At 38.1% G+C, this 26,964-nt stretch overlaps 1 protein-coding gene across 1 annotated transcript in view; it reads right to left on the bottom strand.

Moving 5' to 3' along the window:
• Positions 1–26,737, bottom strand: part of LOC134000055 (uncharacterized) — a 91,244-nt gene extending 64,507 nt beyond the window's left edge. Inside the window, exons 1-8 of the mRNA XM_062439362.1 lie at positions 26,659–26,737; positions 25,539–25,574; positions 25,127–25,441; positions 24,430–24,738; positions 23,185–23,478; positions 22,754–23,047; positions 21,517–21,837; positions 20,004–20,138 (exon numbers count right to left, since the gene is read on the bottom strand). Coding sequence (XP_062295346.1) covers positions 20,004–20,138; positions 21,517–21,837; positions 22,754–23,047; positions 23,185–23,478; positions 24,430–24,738; positions 25,127–25,441; positions 25,539–25,574; positions 26,659–26,689 — 1,735 coding nt within the window. The 5' untranslated portion in view covers positions 26,690–26,737. The remainder of the gene's footprint in view (positions 1–20,003; positions 20,139–21,516; positions 21,838–22,753; positions 23,048–23,184; positions 23,479–24,429; positions 24,739–25,126; positions 25,442–25,538; positions 25,575–26,658) is intronic.
• Between the last annotated feature and the right edge of the window lie 227 nt (positions 26,738–26,964).

Below are 26,964 nucleotides of genomic sequence, written 5' to 3'. Positions count from 1 at the left end.
TAGTGGTTTTAAAAGTGGTACCCACGAACCCTCACTGACTTAAGAGGACCCTTACATGTGTATAACTCTGACAGTATACACATTTGTGTATTGGCTGCCGTGGTTTTACTATAACTCTATTTTATCCTTCAGCTATTCAAAAAAAAAGTTCCTCAAAAAGTTGTGAAGACATAAATAGAACAGGCTCGATCCGAGGCTACTATATTCACCAACGTTTAAGCTAACGTTAGCTTTGTGCTCCGTCGCGTCTTGCACTGAAAATAGCAGATATACAAGTCCACAAGGTGTCGTCTCCGCGACGTGTTCAGGTGCAGAACCTTCTTCACTTTCTGAAAGTGACTCTCAATTCGGGTGTTTGTGTTATTGCCCATGGTGGCTAATTTCTTTCTGAACATGTGTGCCTAAGCCGGTTTCTGGGCATCCCATTGTGTCATGAAGTAGTTGAGAAAGTGTTCATCTTTGCACTCACATTTTAATTTTTCAAGAGCTTTCTGATACTGCCCATCTGTACTTCTGTACAGTAGAGATTTCAATACAGTCAGCAGTTATTTCTTTTCTGTTGTTGGTAGCACCAGGTCAGCAATACTTTTTTTCCCAGTGTTTTATGACATGGAAAGAGCAAAGCAACACATTTGCACCTTCAAAATTATTACAAATAACTTTAATCTGTGTGGTATCTTTATCAACCATAAACATCTTTATCCTTTCCCAGTCTCTGTTTCTCTGCTTGAATAGGTCACACATGTCAGATAGGCTATTTCCTGTTTCTGAACGGAGGAAGGCATAAGCCTTCTACTAATCCTTGCTCGTTCATGGCATTTTCTCTACAGCTGCGCAGACACAGGATGATTGTGTTATTCCACCACTTCGAAAACCACCAGCTTGTTCACTTTTTTGTTGACTCGAATCTTAATGACCACAGGGCATCCCATCCGCGGAGTGTGTTGAAAAAGTATTTTATGCTTGCCTGTAACAATATGAAATGTCTTTTAGTCATAACTGAACAATATGTCGATACATTTCTCTTTTCAAATTATAATTTAAAGGGCAATTCTGTTCTAAATGGACCCATAGCCCTGTGGTTCAAAGTCACTGCGTGCTGTCTATAGAAAAAAGAACAAGAAAATTAGCCACAACCTAGGTCCTAGACAAAGTTATGGACAGGCAGCTAAAGCTGACCTGTAGGGGCAGAGAGCCTTTAGTTTCTATGCCCCATTAGGTCACCTTTACTTACCTGTCCATAACTCAGTCTAGGTTGTGCCAAATTCTCTTTTTTCCCCCCCTATGGACAGCACGTTGTGACCCTGTACAATAAGGCTATAGGTCAATTTACAATTTTAATTGTTTTTTGAGTCCTCTGGCAACCATAATGCACACAAGACAGTTGTATCTGAACTCTGCATCTTCTCATATCTCTCTTTGTGCATGGGATGGTAGCCCTCAGCACTCCATGCTTTCAGTGCTCTGTTGAAATCTGCATAACTGTCAAAGGCCTGCCCTGAGTATATTTTCCTCTGTTTTGTTCCTTTAAAGAAGAACAACGTAACCTGCATTGGCCTATGCTGCATATAGATCACAGTATGTTTACTAATTGTCAACATTAGAAGTGTACAACACAACCAATTCAAAACATTAGTTTAGAGATCTGTCTCATCAGTATCTTCACTGCTTAAAGTTGATTTAAAAGTTCTACACAAATAACCATAATAAAAACTTGTTGAAATAAGCCATCTCCAGCTCAAAGCAACTGTCAAATAGCTAAGTCTACATAGGTTGACCGACATAGCCTAGCCCGGCCCCAGGTGAACACATGTTAACCTACAGCTTAAACAAGGGACCATGGAGGGAGCAGGTGCCACGACAAGCCAAATACATGACGCCATAAAATTCCTTGGGAACACGAACATTACTAATGATTTACATAACTATCAACTATATTTTGCTGTCATAACCTACAACTTCCACATCTCAAACGACCACAGGTTGTCATTTGTTGCTAGCCATATACCTAATGTTAGCTTGTCGGCTAAAATAGACCACAGTAATAAAAGTTGAGAGGAAATTAGACAAACAGACATCTATCACTGGCGGAATACTAGTTGACATTGTTAAAATGTAAACTTTGACAAATAAGCGGCAAAATGTTACCTCTGAACTCCGTTTTAGTATTTACTTCTTCATTTTCTCTTCAGGTAGTAGTCTCTGGTTGATCTTGAAAAAAATGAAATTGTGCCTTTTCTTGCTGAGACATTAGCATCTGGAGATATGCGGAAGACTCCCAATGCCTGACACTTGAGAGGTCTGAAATGTATTTGGTATCCATGGCAACTAGATTTGATTTCCATCATATAACAAACTGAAGGTTCTAAATTCAGATATTTTCGGGTTGTATGCATTTACTTGACATAGATATTGCCGACAAATAATTTCTAATAGACAAACTGATGCTTGTATGCATTCACTGGGGAAAGATTATGAAAATATAATACAACTTTCCCGCCAGAAATGTCTTTAGGCAAGGCAAGGCAAGGCAGTTTTATTTATATACCGCATTTCATTCACAGTGGCAATTCAATGTGCTTTACATAAAACAAACATTTAACAGAAAAAATTGAAAAAAAATAATTTGAGAAATAAAAATAAAACCCAATTATAGTAAACACATACATACCCCCCCCCCCCCCCCCCCCCCCCCCACACACACACACACACACACACACACACAGACACTAATAATACAAACAAAGTACAGAAACATAGAAAGAGAGACAAATAAAATACTATAATAGAGCATTAAATATAAGGTTGCAGCATAAAATAATGATTTGCTTTAAAATCATTAAAAGGACATAGAGTGCAAATGAAAGATTCAAATTTAAAGTGCTTTGAAAGAGCTCAATCATAAATACAGGAGAAGAGAAGTGTTTTTAACCTGGATTTAAAAAATATTCACAGTTGGGGCTGATTTCAGTTCTGCTGGTAGTTTGTTCCAGTTGTGTGCAGCATAACAGCTAAAAGCTGCAAACGCACTTGGAGATTCGTTTTGGGTGCAGTATAATGAGTTCCACAAAATGTCTTTGAAAGACCTAAAAGTTTGGGAAAATTTGAATGGATACTTTAAGTTTAGGCTATATGTCACCCCAAGAAGGAGGAAACGTTCTCTGGCCAGATTTTCAAGATCAGTCAGCACAGGGATTCCCTCGATGATATGGTGTGGTCTCGCGGGACCACACAGTATTTCAGTGATCGTGCAAGATTTCGACGATGTTTACAGCTTTAGCAGTAGCAGCAGAGTAAAAGCCATCAAGTAAGTGTTATTTTAATAAACTCCTGGTGTAATTACAAACTTTCCAATGCATTGATTGAGACCCTATTTGTACTACTGTAGAAGTTTGATAACAATCCAGGCATTATTAGTGGGGTAATTTACGAGATACACTGGTGGTCCCATTAGCGCCTGTACTAAGCCATTCGGCTGATAGCTCTAACTCCACTAATTTGTGACCAAATGAAAAAAAAGGGCTGAGGCGGTGTTTAGATAGACCTCATGGTGCATATGACGCTAGGTCGAAATTACGCCGAACCATCGATTTAAACAGAAACTGACATTGCTTCAAATGATGGTTCAGAGGAAAAACTCACTCCATTAAAATTGTGTAAAATTGTTTCCTTGCCCTCCATCTTTTCCTGCGTCCCTGCTTTATCTTCGATGGCTGAGGTAAAAAGAAAAGGAAACACGGTTGCATTTTAAGTTACTCCTTACTTCACCCAGGTTGCATTCATTTCTATGGAACTTTCCAGACCACCTGTCCACCTGATGCCCTCTACTTTCAACCACATCGCATGGCCTTCCTCAGCAGACACAGTTTGATGATTTCAAATTTCAGGATATGGTGTGTAATAGAACGTGGACATTGAGCCGTACATAGCCAAGAAGAAATACAAAAGCCTCCATTGGGGGAAGTTGTGAACTTAAGTTTAAAACTGTTCTGTTTCTCAGTGTCATACATTTTCACAGACAGACTGACATACACTTCCCAGAATTGTCATTATCTACAATTTCTATTGCTCATGATCATCCATAAATATGCTTAAAATCCTTTTAAAAACAGAATGTGCCTGAGAATCATAACATCTGCAAGTTTTCTTCAGTATCAAAGTAATCCAGATATAGTAAGGTACACTGCAAACAGGAACTGCTGGTAGCTAAATCAGGATACTATTAATGGAGACTATTTACTAAAACAAATAGAAGAATATTGACACAGACATAATGATACATTGTTAGCAACACTTTTCTGTCTTAGCACTGCATGACAATGTCACGAGAAATCAGATAGCTATCACAAAGCATTAACTCCATCTTGTGGTGAAACCTAATCACTACACCAAGGGTGTCTAATGCCTGTGTAATCTAGTTGGAGCACAATAACTATTTATACATCAAACACATAACATCAGCAGTAAATGATACACAAATGAGGATCTCAGACAATAAAGAGACTATACATGCCAGCAGACACATCTGGCAGGGATCTGCACTCTTCTAGTTTAACATCTGCTTCATCCATTTTCTCTTTACTTCACTGTCTTGATAGTTCCAACATTTAGTGGAAATGTTTGCAGAGTTCAGTATTTTATTCATAGTAAGCACTGTAATACTGTTGACCTGTGGTAACCTCAGAGATTTTGATAAATATCCTGTTCTATGTAGAATACATTTTGTTCACAAAATAATCAGCTTAGCCTACATTTTCATAGTCATCTTCATCATCACTGACTGCACATTGCCTCAATGTTCCGATAGTCTTCCCCCTCCTCTTCCACCTCCTCAACACCTTGATAAATGTTCAAGGCACTGACAGCCACTGAAACACAAGCATCGGGAAAAAAACGTGTCAAGAATGTGAAATCATTTTGTTAAAAGAACAAAATTCCTTGGATTAAATTGTATTAAAAATGAAGGAATTGTATGTTCCTGTGAGCACAGACCTGGACTCATGGCGATGGTTATGGGATGTTTGGCTTGTCGTCTTCTCATGCAGACTAGACAGACCACCAACAAGACCAGCAGGAACAGCAGCAGACTCCCAGCAGCTACTGAGGACACCAGCAGCAACAAAGGGACTATAGAAGGAAATAGCATCATAGTCAGTTATGGATCATCTTCATAGCATAGCTGATATCATACAAGTATATATTACTCCACAAGTCATTCTCATTCATTCCAAGGAAGCTGGATTTGCTTTGGATTCTTGTCATCTCTCATCCTAAAGACGTTTTCAGTTCTGACTGACTGGGTGGGGTCAGGGTCAGGCATTAACCCTCTTCAGGATTAACACATTGGGTTTAACACACAACTGTGTCATTCACGTGTTATTCACACATGAATGATTCTTTCTGTTTAGAAAATTGAATTTCTGTGCTTGTGTCAGTGTTACATAAAATGAGCCTGCGCGTTTTTGCATCAATTTGGGGCGGCTGTGGCTCAGGATGTAGAGCGGTCGTCCACCAATTGGAAGACTGGCGGTTCGATTCCTGGTTCCTCTACATTCTAGTCTACATGTCGATGTGTCTTGGGAAAGATACTTAACCCCAAATTGCTCCCATTACTGCGCCAACAGTGTATGAATGGTTAGTTTACTCCTGATGAGTAGGTTGGCACCCTGTGTGGAAGCTCCTGCCATCAGTGTATGAATGTGTGTGAATGGGTGAATGAGGCATGTAGTGCAAAAGCGCTTTGAGTGGTCATAACGACTAGAAAGGCGCTATATAAGTCGAGTCCATTAACCACTCACATGTTTCCATTGACATTGTATTGATTGTGCTACCTTTAAAACTTGCTTCACATGTGAACAAATAAAAAGGAAAGAGCTTCATTAACTTAACATCCAGTTTCCCCCCCTTTTAAATGAAAAAACAGTCAGGTAACATTGCAGTCAAGTAAATTGAAGTCGGCACTCTACAATCAGTACATCACATGACAGGTTATATGAATGACACGAGGGCCATTGTCATATAACTGGCAAATGTATCTTTCAGTGATGTTCATAAAATATAAGAAAGCTTAGTTTAAATTCTACAGTCTACTTACATTTAATGGTAACAGTAATCGGTGCTGTCTCTGGTGAACAGAAGTCCCGTCTGGACAGAGTGACTTCATACACACAGCTGTAGTTGCCCTCATATTCATACTCAGCTACAGGGAAGTTAAAGGAGGCTGACAGGTTGACTGCTGGCTTGGTGGTGATGTTGGAGCCAGAGAAGATGAGCAAGAAACGGCCTTCACCATGGCTGGAATTAATGGAGCAGGTCAAGACAAAGCTGTAGCCCCTAGTGACCTCTGCACCTTCAGGACCCCAGACCAGTCCTCGATTAGGAGATGTCAGGGAGATATTGGGCTGCTGCAGTGGCACTGAGGGGAAAAGGGCAAACAGGATTTTTAAAACTTTACAGTTTTTAAATCAGCAAAGAAGAGATTTATTCTAAACTCTGCATATTCAAGGTACATCATTCATGGAAATTATCTAAATGCAACATCATAAGAATAAAAGACAAATGAAGAGAAAGAAACACAAAGAACAGAGAACAGAGAGGATAAGTGATAATACTAGGATTTTGACTTGGAGCTGGCATGTGGCACTGGAATAATTGTAGATGTTTCTGTGATTGATTAGTGTCAATCAACAAACTGATTTGCTGTGAAAACAATGAAGTCACTGATAAAATAAGTTGTGTTTTACATTTTTATACTTTTTTTATGAACATAATTCATGAAAAATATACTTGTGAACATATTTAGAGGGCTTTTAAATTTCATTTTTGCTATTCAGATTTTAACACATTAACAATAACCCTAGCCTTCATTAACCACCATGATGTGGACCTCAGAATGAGCATCAAGAGCATTAGTGGCAGCTAATGGGGATGAAAATAGAATAAGAATTTTCCTTTTTATTGTTCTTCCTCAAGTTTGATTGCAGATAAGACTACTACATTAGTGTTTAATACTGCAATGTGCAACAGAAAGGGGAGGTACTTGTCAACAGAAATCAGTGAAAGTGTAGACAGTGGTGCAGGGGCTCTAGTGGAAAACAGAGCAGTGATTAATAGTAATGGACATTTGAAATTGCTATTTAAGATTCCTCTCTGTTCTTTTTGTTTAGTAATCATGCATCATTTTACTACTTATTGAATTCTTACAGTGATATTCATTACTTCTGTTGCTGGTTATGTGGTATTTTTGAGTTCTTTTAACAATAACTTTATCTAAGACATATTTTAAATAAGACAGCAAAGAAAAAAAGCACATTTAACTGCATCACAATTTGATTTGTTGGTAGAGCATAATGACTTTTATCTTGTGATGTTTTCAGACAGATGTGATGAGGTTTTTGATGGTGTGCTGTAGTATAATGATTTTTGTTTGTTTTTTAAGAGTTATTGTATTATATTGATTAATTTGCTTTTCTTACCATTTACAGAGAGTCTGACAGAGTCGCTTAGAGGGGAGTTGAAGTTTTGTCTTGGACTCCTTTTCTCATACTGACACTGGTACGATCCCTCATTATCAACGTTCACGTTAGGGATGTTGAAGTTAGAAGAGTTGGTACTGGATGACTGGGTCATTCTGAATGATCCTGAGTCCTTATTCAGAATGAATGTTCCACCTAAATGCTGAGTTGAGATTGAACAAGTGATCCTGACGCACTGACCCCAACTAACCTCACCAGCAGGATACATGAAGATGCTGGGCTTTGGGAAGGTCACTGAAAGGCAACAAAATATTAGTAATAAATGTGTTGAGCTGGGCTATTTATTCTGCACTTAATGTCTATTGATTATCCAAAAATAATAAAATATCAAGTACAGGACCTGGATCTTACCATTGACAGAGAGTCTGACAGAGTCACTCAGTGGGGAGCTGAACGATTGACTTGAAATTATTTTCTCATACTGACACTGGTATGATCCCTCATTATCAAAGTTCACATTACGGATGTTGAAGGTGGCAGAGTTGGTACTTGATGTTTGATTGTCTCTGAATGAGCCTGAGGTCTTCTTCAGAATAAATGTTCCACCTAAAAGCTGGGTGGAGATTGAACAAGTGATGCTGATGCTCTGTCCCCAGCTAACCTCACCAGCAGGATTCATGGAGATGCTGGGCTTTGGGAAGGTCACTGAAAATGTAACACAATATAAGTAATAAATGTGTTACCCTTGAGCTGAGCTATTTATTCTGCACTCTTGTTAAATTGCTTAATTTTTATTGATTATAAACACAAGAAAATAAAACATCAAATAGATTATCTGGATCTTACCAGCAACAGAGAGTCTGAACGAGTCACTCAGTGGGGAGTTGAATGAGTGACTTGAAATGTTTTTCTCATACTGACACTGGTACGATCCCTCATTATCAAAGTTCACGTTATGGATGTTAAAGGTAGTAGAGTTGGTACTTGATGTTTGAGTGTCTCTAAGTGAGCCTGAGGTCTTCTTCAGAATGAATGTTCCACCTAAAAGCTGAGTTGAGATTGAACAAGTGATGCTGACATTCTGACCCCAGTTAACCTCACCAGCAGGATTCATGGAGATGCTGGACTTTGGGAGATCCGCTGGAAAAAAATTGCGTAGAAATCAAATTGAGTCACCACACTCAGTAGCATAAATATTTTTCCCTCATTTATTTTTTTATTAAAAAAAAAAAAAAAGATAGTATATCATCAGATAATATGTGTGGGTAAAATATTGCCTTTCCTTCTTATGACACTAGGTGTCGCTGCAATACCAGGTCCAGTAAGGAGAAGAGAACTATATGTAGCGATGTTGTTTTTGTTATTTTAACGGTTTTGTTCTATCATTTTCATATATTTGACTTTGCAGTTATGTAATAGGACTCCCACGGTATAAAAATATTATTAGGGCTAAGATGGTGGTAGTTGAAACAACTTATTGTCAGTCAGAATTATACTGTTAGGAGTGAAAGCCAGTTGAATGAGATGTACATGATGTGCAATATTACAGATTATTTAAATTGTAGCAATAACTGAAGGTACAGAAGATAGTATCAGTTTAAAGGGAATGTATGTTTATTTTGGTTATAGAAATATCTTTTTGGTTAATGAGGATTATACTGAATTAGAAAAATTATTGTAGTTTTGTTGAGACAGTATAAAATGGCTCTTGAGTTGGTCCTTAGTGCTCCACAGCCATCAAGGACTGTGTAGTAAAATAGCTACTGGCCCATGTACCCCTAAGGCTTGAGGTGGGTAGTTCAATGTGAGAGTAAAGGGGGGCGTTCGGCTACGATTGGCTGACACAGGCATGAAATACAGACAGATTTACCTGGTGGTGATAGCTGGTTTGATCACCATTGTGTGAACTTGTTTGATAATTGCTTGTAACAAACATCATTTTTTTGTAAAAGTTCCTGACTGGAGGTTTAAGATATTCATTTCCTGTGGTTCTACATTTAGGAGTCAGGCCCTCTCCAAAAAGTAATTGGATAAAGTTCTGCTGAAATTGATATTCTTTTCTTTCTTGTTTTATAAAGGGATATATTCTGCTCATTTTCAGCTCTATATTAAGATTCTAAAAAGGTCTGTATTTATCTAGTTCAGCCTGAAAAAGGCCATTTTAGTTAATTTTTCTTTTAGACTCCCCTCCTAATGAGAACACTCCGTTCTGATTGGTTAGCTCCCCAAATCTACGTCTCAACCAACCTCCAACAGCTCAAGAGGTTACATGCAGTAGTAGTAGCAGGATTTCACTTATTTTTCTCGTTATTATTCATAGACTGTCAGTGTAGCATTACTTTAAAAGCGTTTCTAAACAGTAACAATTAATCACTTTCTATATTGGTTCACTTTGGAGAACTGCTTGGTTTTCCTAAATGTCAGCTTAACATTGTGCAGAGTTTGTAAATATCTTGTCAGTGTAGCTTTTCTGTTAAATTAGTTATGTGTCATTGTGCAACTTAGTGTTTCCTTGTAGACTCAAGACATTAAAGTAAACAGCATTGTGGAATATGGCCCCTCAGACTGCTGATCATCTATTATATTATTACTGTACATCATTATGAGTGATTAAAATGTTTTCTCACCTGAACAAACAACACCAGCATCCTCTCCATGTCCACAGTTGTGTTTCCCAAATCCACTGTGTTGACACTTAGTTAGAGACATTTCACTGCCTGAACATCTCACATCATCAAGCCAGATTTGTCCTGTTCCTTCACCAAAAACAGCTGATTGAGGGGCACTGAGTGATGTCCCACAGGTCAACTCTCTGCAGACAACCTCAGCATCATGTAAGTCCCAGCTGTCATCACAGACTGTTCCCCAGGTGTTGTCATGATAGATTTCAACTCTTCCAGAGCACTGAGTGGACCCAGACCCAGCTAATCTGATACGACCAGCTGACACGAACAAGACAAACTATTACTGGATAGAACAAGTTTCTCTTGTGTTTTTATCTTGAGAGTAGTTTTACCAAAACCATTATTATTGACACTCAGTGTTAAAAAAAACAAATAACTGTAATCACAACTGCCAGTAAGATATAATGATTTTCACAGTTATCAATGCTCAACAAATATCTACATTAACATCACAGTTTCATGAACAGTGGATTAAGCAACATTTCACACTTGTTATTCTGCTTTTTCATTCTGCTCTGAGAACATACTGCAGAGAGTGGTTTGCAACTGTTTTCCAGCAGTGAAAGGTGTTCACACACATCACAAGCCACACTGACTGAAAGTGAAAAGGCTTTTTAAAATTAAAGTGTGTTTATTTCTTAATACTTGATTCAGTTGTCTCACCTGAACAAATGACACCAGCGTCCTCTCCATGTCCACAGTTGTGTGTTCCAAATCCTCTGTGTTGACACTCAGTTAGAGACTTTTCACTGCCTGAACAGCTCACATCATCAAGCCAGATTTGTCCTGTTCCTTCACCAAAGTGAGCTGATCCAGGGGCACTGAGTGATGTCCCACAGCCCAGCTGTCTGCAAACCACCTCAGCATCCTGTAAGTCCCAGCTGTCATCACATACTGTTCCCCAGGTGTTGTTGTAAAAGACTTCAACTCTTCCAGAGCACTGAGTGGACCCAGACCCAGCTAATCTGATCTGACCATCTATCAGGCACAAAAGACATAACAAGCAACATTTCACAAATCATGTCAATTCTGATTGACTGAAGTGATTTTCTGCATCACACAGGGAAATGGACTGACCTGCAGCAGTTGAAGTTGAAGTGAGGAGAAGAAAGACTATAGGAAAGAAAAAACACAACATGGCTCATTATATAAGCTGAAAAGTACTGAGATAAAAATTGCCATTTTCCTGATTTATATTTATATTTAAAAGAAACAAAATCAAGATTTTTTAAACTGAAATCTGAAAAATCCCCTTCTTTGAGTGCAATTCTTACTGTTAATACAAATAGAAGTGTGGTACTTTTGAGTTATTACATATAAATTAAGTAGTATGTCGTCAACATACTAACTGTATATTATATTTACTATATAATTTAAAATTATAATCTGTAAGATTTTTTAATGAAATTAAACCCCATTTTTTGATACTATTTATGGACTGAATTTTTTCTGCAACAGCAATTCAATATATTTCAATTCAGATGTTTCCTCTCTATATAGTGGTTTATACTGGTAGTGTCAGAGTCCACCATGGTCACACTGGATTCAGAGCCAAACTGAATTATGAAGGATTCACAGTAAACAACACATTTATGTAAGAACACATTTATTTAATTGATAACATTTCTAATATCCTAAAATGCAAGAATGGAAACCTCAACAGCAGTAACTAAGGGGGCCCTGATTTGGTCTCCACCAATTTAATTTCTCTTATAATCTGCAAATTTACAGATTTTATAAACTACGATTTTGAAAACTTGTCGCTACAAGCTAAATATCTGAGCAGAAAATCATCTAATAAACTGAACATTTATGACTAAAAACCCATACACTACTTTTACATTAAAGTTAACATTTTTAGTGCAATAAACTCAAGACCACTTTTGAAGCTGGATCCTACAGGATGTAACAAAGCAATTAGTTCAGTTGAGGAATCTCCACTGTTGTATAATCTAATCTGAATGTGAACGGACTGAGGTTGGTATTCTCTCCTTGATATACTGTAGTTATGATATAGCCATAAGAAAAATACAGCTCACATAGCCACATAAAGCCAGTAAAAGCAGTTTCATATTAAGCTAATTTTACTCACCAAAAAACAGTCTAGGTGTTAGTTTCAACATCCTGGTCAAACACAGAGAAGCACTCAGGAGGACTGGTATAGATGAAGCTAGGCAGCTCTACTGCTTACTGCATGTGTTGCACTTCACCACCCCAACACAAGACAGTAGTTCCTTCCCTAAATGAATTACTTCATTTTAAAACATCAAATGAAGAGAAAAAAATTTGATTTTTTTCTAAATATGTTGGAGCCAATGATGTAAAATGTGTTTAAAAACATTTTGTTGCATTGCAAAAGAGGATTACTATTATTATTAATTATTTATTTTCCTGTACATAATTAGGTTTTTATGAAAAAATACTGCTTACACCTATGGGACACAGGGTTGTATCAATGGATGTAACAGGTATTTTTCATTACAAATCTGATAAACTGCCTGACCATGTTCATTTTATAGTCAAACACCACTGTTTGTTGAAGAAATGGACACTGAAAATCAAATATGATGGTCAACAAGCTTTAAGTGAGCTTGGCTTTTCATTTATTTCAGTTTTGAGAAAGGAACATCTGACAATAATAAATGATTAGGATATTATATTTTAAATCCAGTCAAGAAACAATCATTGTCATTTCATTTAATAAAGTGCTGAGCTAAAAATTGCCTTTTTTCTGATTTAAGTTTCTATTTTAATGAAAGAAAATCAAGAATCTTTTAACTGAAATCTGAAAGTACTCCTTCCTTTAAAATATGAATACAGATTTTAGAACACAATTTTAGAAAATGCATCAGAGTCAAATAGCAACAGAAAACTAAAAACTGCTGTGTACAGAAACACTTCACCCCCCTTGCCCTTCCTGAACAACTTCCTCTTTCTCTTTCTGGTTTTGTTTTTATTTTCTTCTTCTTAAATCACTCAAGCAACATATATGTGTATAAAATGGAGCACTGTACTAACACCGTACCACTGAGTTATTACCAATAAATGATGTAGTATGTCATCAAAATATTTACTGTATAGTATATTTACTTAATGTTATAATCCTTGATCATTTTGAATGGAGTCAATCTGCATTTTTTTCTGCAATAGTCATTCAATATATTTCAATTCAGATATTTCCTCTACACCCTCTACACCCACAACTGCACCCGTCCACTCCAGCAACAGCATCATCAAGTTCGCTGATGATACCACTGTGGTGGGGCTCATCTCTGGGGGGGGATGAGTCTGCATATTGGGACGAGGTGGAGCAGTTGTCAGTGTGGTGCACAGAAAACAACATGGCACTGAACACTACCAAGACAAAGGAGCTGGTCATAGACTACAGGAGAAATAAAACCGACACTCCGCCCCTGTTCATCGGCGAGGACTGTGTGGAGAGGGTCACAGACTTCCGGTTCCTGGGAGTTCACATGGAGGATTACCTGACCTGGAGCATCAACACCACTGCTATCATTAAGAAGGCACAGCAGAGATTGTACTTCCTGAGAGTACTCAGCCAACTCTCACAAAAATTGCTTGTGTCCTTTTATTGTTGCTTCATTGAGAGCATTTCGACCTACTGCATGTGTGTGTGGTTCTCCAGCTGCACAGCTGCAGAGAGGATAGCGCTCCAGAGGGTCATCAACACAGCCCAGAAGATCATCGGCTGCCCTCTCCCCTCCCTGAAAGACCTGTACAGTTCCCGCTGTTTCAGGAAAGCTCGCCATATTCTCAGGGACTCATCTCATCCAGGACACTCGCTGTTTGAGCTGCTGCCCTCAGGCAAACGCTACAGGACATTGAGAGTACGCACAAATAGATTTCAAAACAGCTTTTACGCTAAAGCCATAAATGCACTAAACTGCATTAAATAATGGCAATTATTTATTTATTTTTGTTTCTGTACTTTAAAGACAGCATCTCAATTTCGCTGTGCTTTGTACAATGACAATAAAGACTTTCTATTCCATTCTATTCTATTCTATTCTATATAGTGGATTAAATTGTTAGTGTTGGAGTCCACCATGGTTGCACTGAATTATGAATTATTCACAGTAGACAACACCTACTTTCAACATACTGGTCAAACACAGAGAAGGATTCAGGCTCAGGAGGACTGGTATAGATGTAGATAGGCAGCTCTACTGCTTACTGCATGTGTTACTGCACTTCATCATCCCAACACTTTAATACACAAAGACGGTAGTTGCTTCTCTCCTACAGTTGGAAATAAGTAAGAATAAAACAGCTCTACTTCCTGTTCAGATATTACAAACTCGTCATTATCACAAACCTCAGCTCTTCAAAGAAAAACATGTACTATGCAGGATTTATTTTTAAATGTATTGATTCATACAAAAATAATCCCTCTCAATCATCACTTATGACCCACTAAAATGTGTGGTGCTGTACATATCTACAGAAACCCTGTCCTCCGCCTCACACAAAATGTGTGATGAGTGGGTGCGTGCGTAACCATATTGAATAGGCGTCACCTCTGGGTATAGGCAAATTACCCAAATGACGGGAATGACTATTGCCGCAAGTGTTGCAATATAGGGGCATTTGTGGGGATTCAGTGATATCAGGGTCAGAGTAACCTCTGGGACTGTCACATTAGACTGGCATTGATTGGAGAAGGAGATAATCACCTGATGCACAGTATCAGTCAACCTTTTTGCCATGGCTATGAACATGCTGGCTAAATCATCGGAGGTGGAGTGCAGAGGCCTAGAGTCTATGTATTCAATTTAATGGACTGGTGGAGTCCATTAAAAACTATAACAATGTAGAACGAGATAATTACAGAATGTAAATAAAATGAGTTACACACACACAATACAAGGAATCTGATTGGATACAAGCAGCATTATGTTTGGTTGGACACTACTAGTGAATGACTGAGAACATATAAACTTTCTTGTACATATGGATGGTAGCAGCTCTCATTCTGTGTAACCTAATCAGCATTTGACATTAGACACAATGACCCAAAACTCAAGATGGTTGCTCTAAAGTGTTTCCTGTTTAACATTACATGATGAATGATACTCATGCATGAGGCTTGTAAACAAACATGCTGATGTTCAAACATGTACAAATATGGTTTGTTAGAAATTCTCACTTCCTCTTCTCTGGCGCCATGAGAAACTGATGTCTGTTAATTGATTTCCTTTACTCAGACATTTATTTTCTCTAAATTATGCATGCATACAGATATGTTACTTTTACATACATCTTAACATTTTTAGCGAAGTAAACTTTTGATTAATACCACTGTTGTAGATGGCTCCTACAGGATGTAATAAAAGCATTTAGTTCAGTTTAAGAACCTTCACAGTTGTATTATTTGATCTGAATCCGAACAGACTGAGGTTGGTATTCTGTAGTTAGGCTAGATATAGCCATAAGAGAATTACAGGTCACATAACCACACACTGCCAGTAACAGCAGTGTTTTAATCTAATTTTACTCACCAAAAACCAGTCTAGGTGTTAGTTTCAACATCCTGGTCAAACACAGAGAAGCATTCAGGCTCAGGAGGACTGGTATAGGTGCAAATAGGCTGCACTACTGCTTACTGCATGTTTTACTGCACATCATCAATCCAACACTTTAACACTTTTTTTCAAATCTACAAAGATCGTAGCTTCCCGCTTATAACTGGGAAACAGTAAGAATAAAATACCACTAGTTCCTACTGAGTTGTCTGGAGAGGCTTATCACATGGGCACGGATTAGCTTTAAATGAACAAAATCCGGGTCATTATTGCTGAGGAAAGGGAAGGTGGCTGACCAGTTTCACCTTTCCGTAGCAGGCACTCAGATTCCGTCCATCTCAGGGAAGCCAATTAAGAGGCTTGGAAAGGTGTTCAACAGTTTTTTTTTGGTTGAAGGACACAGAATCCATCAAATAAACTGTGCAAGAGCTTGAGAAACATCTGGTGGCAGTAGACTGTCTGGACCCCTGGGCAAGTTTAACACCTGGATCTACTAGCACGCAGTTCTTCCAAGGATCCTGATAGAAATGATTGATAATATGCATGCATTGTTTCATGTCAGTTCCTAAAGTCTATGTATTCAATTTAATGGACTGGTGGAGTCCATTACATATATAACTATAACAACAACATAGAAAGAGATGATTAGAGAATGTAAATACAATGAGTTACATACATAGAATACAAGGAATCTGATTGGATACAAGCAGCATTATGTTTGGTTGGACACTACTAGTGAATGACTGAGAACATACAAACTTTCTTGTACATATGGATGGTAGCAGCTCTCATTCTGTGTAACCTAATCAGCATTAGACATTAGACAAAATGACCCAAAACTCAAGATGGTTGCTCTAAAGTCTTTCCTGTTTAACATATAACCACGATAAATGATCTTCAAACATGTACACATATGGTTGCATTTTATCGTTAGAATTTTCACTTCCTCTTCTCTGGAGCCATGAGCATCTGCTGTTCGTTAATTGAGTTCCTTTTGTGACACATTTTTTTCTCTAAATTATGCATGCATACTTCCTTCAACTGTATGAAAGCAGCAACTATTGACTGTGACAACTGGGTTGGGATGTGAAATGGCCACAAGTTCCTCATCATTTTCTTCAGATTACCTCCTAGTGTGCATACTTTCTCTTCTGCCTGTGGCATGTCAGATTAGTTTGCTTGTTCGTAATTTCTCTTTATATTGCTATTGGCACAGTCTGCCATGGATTCAGAGACAATCTGAATCATGAGGGATTCACAGTAAAAAATACATGTATATAAGCCCAAGTTCAGCTCACTGATAACATGAACTGTCATAAAACTACTGTGCAAAAATGTAAACCTCGACAGGATATAGCAGCACTAACTAAATACACATACACTACTGCGCCCTTGTTTGTTTTAATTCAAACATCAGCTGCAGGTCTGTAGGTGCTGGGAGTCGGAACAATTGGATACAATCAAAATGTATTTAACAGTGATCTTGTATGCAACATGTTTTGTGATCTACTTTTTACTTTTTCTGAGTCAAACAGTAGCTGCAAACACAGCAGAGAGGCTTCAGCAGACTGCCCCAGCCAGGGGCATTATCTGCTACAGACGTTATCAACTCTGGGAGTTGAGGGAGTTGAGGGAGCGCCATCATGGCGATAACCTTACACTTGATTTGCTTGAGGACTGCAGGAGAGAAGCAAAAACACCAGGAAGAAGGTGGAGGGCCCATCGTGCAATTCGGGGGTTGTGCATGGCAGCAGTCCACCAACAGTGACTTTAGCAAACACCTGTTCTCTCCCCAAGTAACTGTCTGCTCCGATTGACAACTCTACACTTCGGATCACAGGGTTCAGAGGACCCTATAAGACTGGATCATGATTCATAGGTAACGGGCAAAAACAATGTGTGGAGTAGTTTGAGTTTACATTTGAGTAGACATTGAGCTCTTATCCCTTTCATTTAGGCCTTTCTACCTGCCCAGGGAGTTTGGACAATTGTTTGTCACTGTTGTACAGTATATGTCTATCCCTGTGCTAACACCAAGGGTGCTGCAGATGTAACATAAGACACAATAACTTAGTTAGGAGTGCCTAACTGCTTAGGCTTAGTGCTTTGACTGTACAACATGGGATACCTTTATTGACACTTGCAGGGATTTTGATGAGCTCAACTATGTGGTGACAGATATACTGTATACAATTTTGTGTGGACTGTGTATTCCCAGTAAAGACCATGAGGAAACTCAAAGTGGCATTAAAGAATAAAAGGCGGCCTTTTACTTTCTTTCTGAAAATATAGAGTTGAGTGCTCAGCTTATGTAGTTTTGCCAAGTCCTTAATTTTTGTTCCTGTGAGCTGCGTGCACGGAAAGCTCAGTATTACTTTTAGACCAGTTCAAGCTAAGTCAACTACAGAAGTTAAATACTTCCTTTTGATTTTTGATCAGTTTTGTCTGTTTGACAATTTTTTCGGAGTTTGACGTGTTGCCACTGTTGACTCTCTGAAATGTCTTGAGCAATGAGATAACAGTTAATTAGACCCGCTCCTTCATCACCACCCTCAAAACCACCGCACCAGGCGTGCTAGCCTTTCTACAGCAAAGAGTTCAACCTGTGAGACCAGCAGCCGCTGCCAAACCGAGCAGCCACAACAAGCCAGCTGACCATACCTCCCTCCGGTTAAGCACCACAAAGGCTCTGACATACAGACCGCTGATGCTTTCCATCTCCTAGCAAAGTGGACTGAAACATTTCTCTTATATGATCGGGCTGGTGTGATATTAGGAGTTAAATTAAATTAAATTAAATTAAATTAAATTAAAATATTAAATCAAAGTTGATTTCAGTTTCAATACTGTTAAGATAAATCACAAAACCTCCTTCAAATTCACCATTCATCATCATCTTCCCATTCATTGAATTATTGTAGCCACATCCTTATTTTTCTTATTCATATTGTTTTATTAATTATTCATATTTTTTTTTATTGATTGCCTATTATTGTAAATGTATAAATCTCATATAACTATACTCAGTCGTTCAGTGTGTTGTCTTTTAAAGTGGAATATAAACACACCGCCGCTGTCCAAGTGCAGCCGCTGCGAGTTTACATAGAGATTGCATGGCAACTCACCGCAGGTCGCTTTTCGCCACTCTTCAGTGTGTTTCCTGCATAAGGATTCTCCTGACATATAGCAATCACAAAGCAGAAACTCCATCTTATGGTGAAACTTAGTTACTACATCAACAATGTCCAATGTCTGTGTAATCTAGTTGGAGCATAATGACTACATCAAACACATAACATGACCAATACATTATAGGGATCTGAGACAATAAAATAAACAAATATGTAGGAGTGTCCTTATTCTCACTATACTATTCTCTCTATGCATCTTAAAGAAAACTGAGACTATAAATGCCCCACAGACACACATTGCATAGATCTGCATTCTTCTCGTTCAGTATTTATCTGCTCCAGCCATTTTTCATTTACCTCACTGTCTTAATAGTTCCAACATTAGGTAAAAACGTTTGCAGTTCAGTCCTGTATTCATAGTCAGCACTGTAATACTGTTGACGTGTGGTAACCTCAGAGGTTTTGATAAATATCCTGTTGTTCTATGTACAGTTTGTTCCCAAAATAATCAGTTTAGCCCACATTTTCATAGTCATCTTCATCATCACTGAATTCATCTTCTTCTTCTTCTTCTTCTTCTTCTTCTTCTTCTTCTTCTTCTTCTTCTTCTTCTTCTTCTTCTTCTTCTTCTTCTTCTTCTTCTTCTTCTTCTTCTTCTTCTTCTTCTTCCTCTCTGTTGTCCTCTACAGTGTCCTCCTCCACTTTTATGTAATCTGTCTCTTTGGCCACATCCTCATAATCATGATCTTCGTCACTCTCTGGCTCCTCATCATCACTGTCCTCCTTCTCCGCTACCCCCGCTTGCTCTCTGAGTTTTTTCTCATTGTACACTGGCTCAATGTTCTCATAGTCTTCCTCGTCCTCCTCATCTTCATCATCTGTGAGTTTTTTCTCAGTGTACATTGAATCAATGTTCTCATAGTCTTCCCCGTCCTCCTCATCTTCATCTTCTTTGAGTTTCTTCTCGCTGTACACTGCCTCAATGTTCTGATAGTCTTCCTCCTCATCCCCTTCCTCCTCTTCAACACCTTCATAATGGTTCACAACACTGAAAGCCACTGAAACACAAGCATGCCATGAATGTGAAATCAGTTTGTTAACAGAACGAAATTCCTTGGACTAAAGTGTGTATTAAAAATGAAGGAATTGTGTGTTCTGGTGAACACAGACCTGGACTCATGGCAATGGCTATGGGATGTTTGGCTCGTCGTCTTCTCCTGCAGACCAGAAAGAAAACCAGCAAGACCAGCAGGAACAGCAGCAGACTCCCAGCAGCTACTGAGGACACCAGCAGCAACAAAGGGACTATAGGAGGAAATAACATCATAGTCAGTTATGGTTAACACATTGGGTTTCACACACAACTGTGTCATTCACATGTTTTATTCACACATGAATGATTCTTTCTTTTCAGAAAACTGAGTTTCTGTGCTTGTGTCAGTGCTGCATAAAGTGAGCCTGCGTGTTTTTGCATCCACTCACATGTTTTCCGTTGACATTTACTACCTTTAAAATTTCATATGTGGATAAACCTTTACAAAAATCATACATATCGACAATTGTAAGGCAATGTAGTATGTGGGTGCAATGAGGAAGCAGTCAACAATTTGGAGATATTCTAAATGTGTTTGTTGCTCTTGTTCCCATCTTTTATGACAAACCTGCATCATCTGCATACACTTGCATTTTAATTCCCCAACAGTGAGTGGTTCTCAAACTTCTTCACATCAAGGATCCCTAAACTGACACACATTGGACCACAAACCTCTATTTGAAAAGATTTTGTCCCAGGATCTGCCCTCTGAAAAGATGTTTACTTCTATGTGTTTTATTACAGAAAATGTAGAAAAACCCATCACCAAAATATTCATACATTCTGTCATCGTGTTACCTATGGATAACATTATAAAGAAAAGAAAATTCTCCTTTTTGCTGGTGACTTCCTGATACCCCCTTAAGGATCTCTGGAGGTCTCCAGGCCCCACTTTGAAAGCCACTGCTCTGAACAGAGCATAAACTGTTTTGTTAGAGTATGTTAATTGGTGGATCCTAGTCTTTCACAAGAGGGGTTCAGAGAGGCAGTTCCTAAAGTGTACCATTTGGCTGCTGTTAATAACACAAGATTTAATCCAGGAAAGACCTTCATTAACTTAACATATTTTCCCCCTTTTTTTATGAAAAACAATCACGTAACATTACAGTCAAAGAAATTAAAGTCAGGACTCTAAAATGCTTTACAATCAGTACAGCACATGACAAACTCTGTCCTTAGACACAGGTTCATTGAACTTGAAGTCTGTTTCCTCTCTTAGTTTCGTTTTCATGCTCATCCATGTTCTGTTTTGTGTGTTCCGGTTTCTCTCTCTGTCGGTCTCAATGTCTTTTTCTCATATACTGTATATATCAAGGCTTGTTTGTGTGTGTGTGGTGGGAGGAGAAATAGAAAGAAACTGTGCCTGAACCAAAACTTTGGTGGTTGATGATTACAGTGTGTATGTGAAAACCACACACTTTGTCCTCCAGTGAAGAAGTGTGGAAAGTAATTAACACCACTGTCAGTCAGCATCAGGTTGTATGATTCATACAAGTTTAGAGGACCGTTGTCATATAATTGGCAAATGTATCTTTCAGTGATGTTCATAAAATATAACAATGCTTTGTTTAAATTCTACTGTCTACTTACATTTAATGATGACAATAATCGGTGCCGTCTCTGGTGACCTGAAGTCCCGTCTGGACAGAGTGACTTCATACACACAGCTGTAGTTGCCCTCATGTTCATACTCAGCTACAGGGAAGTTAAAGGAAGCTGAGAGGTTGACTGCTGGCTTGGTGGTGATGTAGGAGCCAGAGAAGATGAGCAAGAAACGGCCTTCATGATAGTTGGAGTTAATGGAGCAGGTCAAGACAAAGCTGTAGCCCCTAGTGACCTCTGCACCTTCAGGACCCCAGACCAGTCCTCGATTAGGAGATGTCAGGGAGATATTGGGCTGCTGCAGTGGCACTGGGTACAAAAGGGCAAACATCATTTTCAACATTTTGAAAACTGTGCAACTTTTAAATCAGCAAAGATAAGATTCATTCTGAACTTTGCATATTCAAGCATCACAATTCGTGAGACTGATCTGAATGCAATTTTTCAAGATTAAAAGAGAAAAAAACATACAACAAACAAAGAACAGAGAGGATAAGTGATGATACTATGATTTTGAATTAGAGCTGTGCTTTGACACTGGAATAATCGTAGATGTTTTTGTGGTTCATTCAATCAACAAATTTGATTTGCTGTGAAAACCATGAAGTCATTATTAAAATGAATTGTGTTATGTATTACTATTCTATTCTACTATTATTGTAATAAAATAATGAAAAGAGAAAAAAGTAAACATAATTCATAAAAGTAATATGTGTGAACATATTTAGAGGGCTTTTAAATTTAATTTTTGCTGTTCCATTTACAATGTTCACAGTTTAACACATGAAACACATTAACAATAACCCTAACCTTCATTGACCTGAACAGCAGGTACAGCAGCATTCCAGTTGCAATTACATTATACTAAAACATTGCAGATTCCTCTCTGTTCTTTTGTTTCTTAATTATGCATCATTTTAGCTTCTCATCAGCTACACAAACTTACTGAATTCTGTGTCAGTGTGTTTCTAGTTTCTAGTGATATACATTACTGTAGCCAGTTATGCAGTATATTTGAGTTATTTTAACAATAACTTTTTCTAACACATTTCTGAAATTGATTGCATCACATTGCATGGCATTGATTTGTTGGTAGAGCATAACGCCTTTTATCTAGTGATGTGACAGATTTGATGAGGTTTTTGATGGTGTGCTGCGGTATACTGTTGTGTGATTCTCGTTTTGGCTTTAAGAGTTATTGTATTATATAGATTTTTTTTCTTACCATTGACAGAGAGTCTGACAGAGTCACTCAGTGGGGAACTGAACGATCGACTTGAAATGCTTTTCGCATACTGACACTGGTACGATCCCTCATTATCAAAGTTCACGTTACGGATGTTGAAGGAAGCAGAGTTGGTACTTGTTGATTGGGTCATTCTAAATGAGTCTGAGGTCTTCTTCAGAATGAATTTTCCACCTAAATGCTGAGTTGAGATTGAACAAGTGATGCTGATGCTCTGACCCCAGCTAACCTCACCAGCAGGATTCATGGAGATGCTGGGCTTTGGGAAGGTCACTGAAAAATCAACAAAATATTAGTTTTAAATGGGATGCCACTGATCTGAGCGATATACTCTGCACTCTTGATAACTCTTGATTCCTTTCTTCTTCTACAAACAAGAGAATAAAATAAGTGCAGGACCTGGATCTTACCAGTAACAGAGAGTCTGACAGAGTCACTCAGTAGGGAGCTGAACGATCGACTTGAAATGCTTTTCTCATACTGACACTGGTACGATCCCTCATTATCAAAGTTCACGTTACGGATGCTGAAGGTAGCAGAGTTGGTACTTGATGATTGGGTCTTTCTGAATGAACTTGATGTCTTCTTCAGAATGAATGTTCCACCTAAAAGCTGAATTGAGACTGAACAAGTGATGCTGATGCTCTGACCCCAGCTAACCTCACCAGCAGGATTCATGGAGATGCTGGGCTTTGGGAGATCCACTGAGAAAAAAAAAGCAGAGTAATCAAGTTGATTCAAGGCATTCAGTTTTAGCATAAATGTTTGCCTATACTATGGATGTTTTGGACCAAATTCACAATTGTGCTTTGTTAATTTGATGTCAATGTGCAACCAAGGAAAATTCAATAAAAAAAATCTTGAAAGAAAAGACATTCTTTTGATATTCTTTTTAAGACCCCACTCCTAATGAGAACACTCTGTTGTAGAAGTAGCAGGATTTCCCTTCTTTTTCTCATTCTTTAATCAAAATGTAAACTTCTCAAATGCATCCGTAAATGTTCGAGCTTGGACGACGTGAACAACACATGAAAAGACCTTAGCAACAATCTGAGCAACCAAGGCTACAGAAGAGATGACTGTTTGTTTGGCTGTTTGTTGGCAAGCGTGAATAATCTGACATCACCATGAGGAGGGAGTATAGGTGACTGTAAATGAAGCATTCAGGACTGACTTGTTCTCCTCAGGTTTGACCATTTTTAACAGACATCCAACAACAGTATATCAATAACAGAAAAAACAGAAAAAAGCATGTACCTTTGAACTTTTATCATATGTTTGCTATTTATAAATTTTACTATTTGAGTCTCAAACTGTTTATTACTTGTTAATAATGTGATTTGGGTGATACTTCAAGCATTCCTTTAACAGTGTTTCTAAACAGTAACAATGAATCACTTTCTATATTGGTTCACTTTGGAGAACTGCTTGGTTTTCCTAAATGTCAGCTTAACATTGTGCAGACTTTGTAAATATCTTGTCAGTGTAGCTTTTCTGTTAAATTAGTAAAGAGTCAAACTGCAACTTAGTGTCTTTGTATCTAAGACTCATATGATATTAAAGTTAACAGCATTGTGTAATATGGCCCCTCAGACTACCAATCTTCTATTATATTTTACAGTACATTATTATAAGTCATTAAAAGGCTTTCTCACCTGAACATACAACACTGGCATCCTCTCCATGTCCACAGTCCTCTATCCCAAATCCTCTGTGTTGACACTTAGTTAGAGACATTTCTCTGCCTGAACACCTCACATCATCAAGCCAGATTTGTCCTGTTCCTTCACCAAAGTGAGCTGATTGAGGGGCATTAACAGCTGTCCCACAGTTCAACTCTCTGCAGACAACCTCAGCATCCTGTAAGTCCCAGTCGTCATCACAGACTGTTCCCCAGGTGTTGTCATAATAGATTTCAACTCTTCCAGAGCACTGAGTGGACCCAGATCCAGCTAATCTGACACCTACATACAGAACACAGAGGAAAAACTATTACTGGATAGTAAAAGATTCTCTTGTGTGTTTATCTTAAGAGTAGTTTTACCAAAACCATTATTATTGACAAATAGTGTTGAATAAACAAATAACTATAATCAACTGCCAGTAAGATATAATGCTTTTTAGAGTTATCAAATGCTTGATTGACATCAACACTTACACAGTTTCATGAACAGTGGATTAAGCAACATTTCACACTTGTTATTCTACTTTTAGATTCTGAGAACATGCTGCAGACAGTGGTTAGCAGCTGGTTTGTGTTGACACACATCACAAGTCACTGACTGGGTGAAAAAGCTGTTAAAAATCAATGTGTACAATTATTCTAAATACTTAATTCAAAGGTTTTCTTACCTGAACAGACAACACCAGCATCCTCTTCATGTCCACAGTTGTGTGTCCCAAATCCGTTATGTTGACACTCAGTTAGAGACTTTTCACTGCCTGAACAACTCACATCATCAAGCCAGATTTGTCCTGTTCCTTGACCAAAGTGAGCTGATCCAGGGGCACTGAGTGATGTCCCACAGCCCAGCTGTCTGCAAACCACTTTAGCATCATTTAAGTCCCAGCCATCATCACATACTGTTCCCCAAGCATTGTTATGATAGACTTCAACTCTTCCAGAGCACCGAGTGGACCCAGATCCAGCTAATCTGATCTGCTGACCTATAAGGCACAAAAGACATAATGTGCAAAATTTCACAAAACATAAATTCTCATAGTCTAAAATGATTTTATGCATCACACAGGGAAATGGACTGACCTGCAGCAGTTGAAGTTGAAGTGAGGAGAAGAAAGACTATAGGAAAGAAAAAACACAACATGGCTCATTATATAAGCTGAAAAGTGCTGAGATAAAAAATGCCTTTTTCTGATTTAAGTTCCTATTGTAATGAAAGAAAATCATGAATCTCTAAACTGAAATGTGAAAGTCTTCCTTCTTCTTCTAAAATCTGAATACAGACAAACTGTTTTTTAGAACTCAATTTTAGAAAATGCATCAGAGTGAAAAAGCAAAGCTTTTTCTGTAGTATGCTCCTATTAATGAGACAAAAACAGAGCAGTTAACAGAGAACTAAAAACCACAGTGTACAGAAACGCTTCATACTGCTTGCCCATGTTGGACCACTTCCTCTTTCTCTTTCTGGTATTTTTACTTCTTCTTAAAATAAAACCATAATGTGAAAGGAACAAAAGCTGCATCACTCAAGAAACACATATAAAAGGGTACAAGTCTCACTTTTAAATATAAGCACTTTACTTCTGAGCTATTACCAATAAATTATGTAGTAGGTCATGAACATATTTACTGTATAGTATATTTTTTAATGATGTCAAACCTGCATTTTTTCTGCAATAATCATTCTCAATTGTTCAATTCAGATATTTCCTCTCTATATATTGGTATAAATTAGTATATATTGGTAGTGGCGGAGGCCACCATGGTTGCAATGGATTCAGAGACAATCTGAATCATGAAGGATTCACAATAAACAATACATGTATATAAGAACAAGTTTATCTCATTGATAACATGTAATGTCCTAAAACTACTGAGCAAGAATGGAAACCTCAACAGTAAATAGCAACAGTAACTAAATACCCATGCATTACTCTTACATAGAAGTTAACATTTTTAGTGAATTGTAAACTTGTCATTAATACCACTGCTATAGTTGGCTCCTACAGGATGTAACAAAGCATTTAGTTCAGTTTAAGAACCTTCACAGTTGTATAATCTGAATCTGAATGTGAACAGACTGAGTTTAGTGTCCTGCTGCCCTTGATATACTGTAGTTATGATATAGCCATAAGAAAAGTACAGCTCACATAGCCACATAAAGCCAGTAACAACAGTTTCATTTTAAGCAAGTTTTACTCACCAAAAAACAGTCTAGGTGTTAGTTTCAACATCCTGGTCAAACACAGAGAAGCATTCAGGCTCAGGAGGACTGGTATAGATGTAGATAGGCAGCACTACTGCTTACTGCATGTGTTGCACTTCATCACACTTTAACACATTTTTTTTCAAAGCCACAAAACAGTAGTTGCTTCCTGCCTACAGCTGAGACACAGTATGAAACAGCACTAGTTCCTGTTCAGATATCACCGACTTATCATTAACACCAACTGTCTTACTTCTTTAAAATGCTCTTTTTAATAAACATCTACAGTACTATGCAGGATTT

This window comes from Scomber scombrus, chromosome 18 (genome assembly GCF_963691925.1).
Source record: "Scomber scombrus chromosome 18, fScoSco1.1, whole genome shotgun sequence".
NCBI classification, from domain to species: Eukaryota; Metazoa; Chordata; class Actinopteri; order Scombriformes; family Scombridae; genus Scomber; species Scomber scombrus.
Note: the sequence above shows the minus strand (reverse complement) of the source record. Positions and strands in the feature narration are given on the sequence as shown.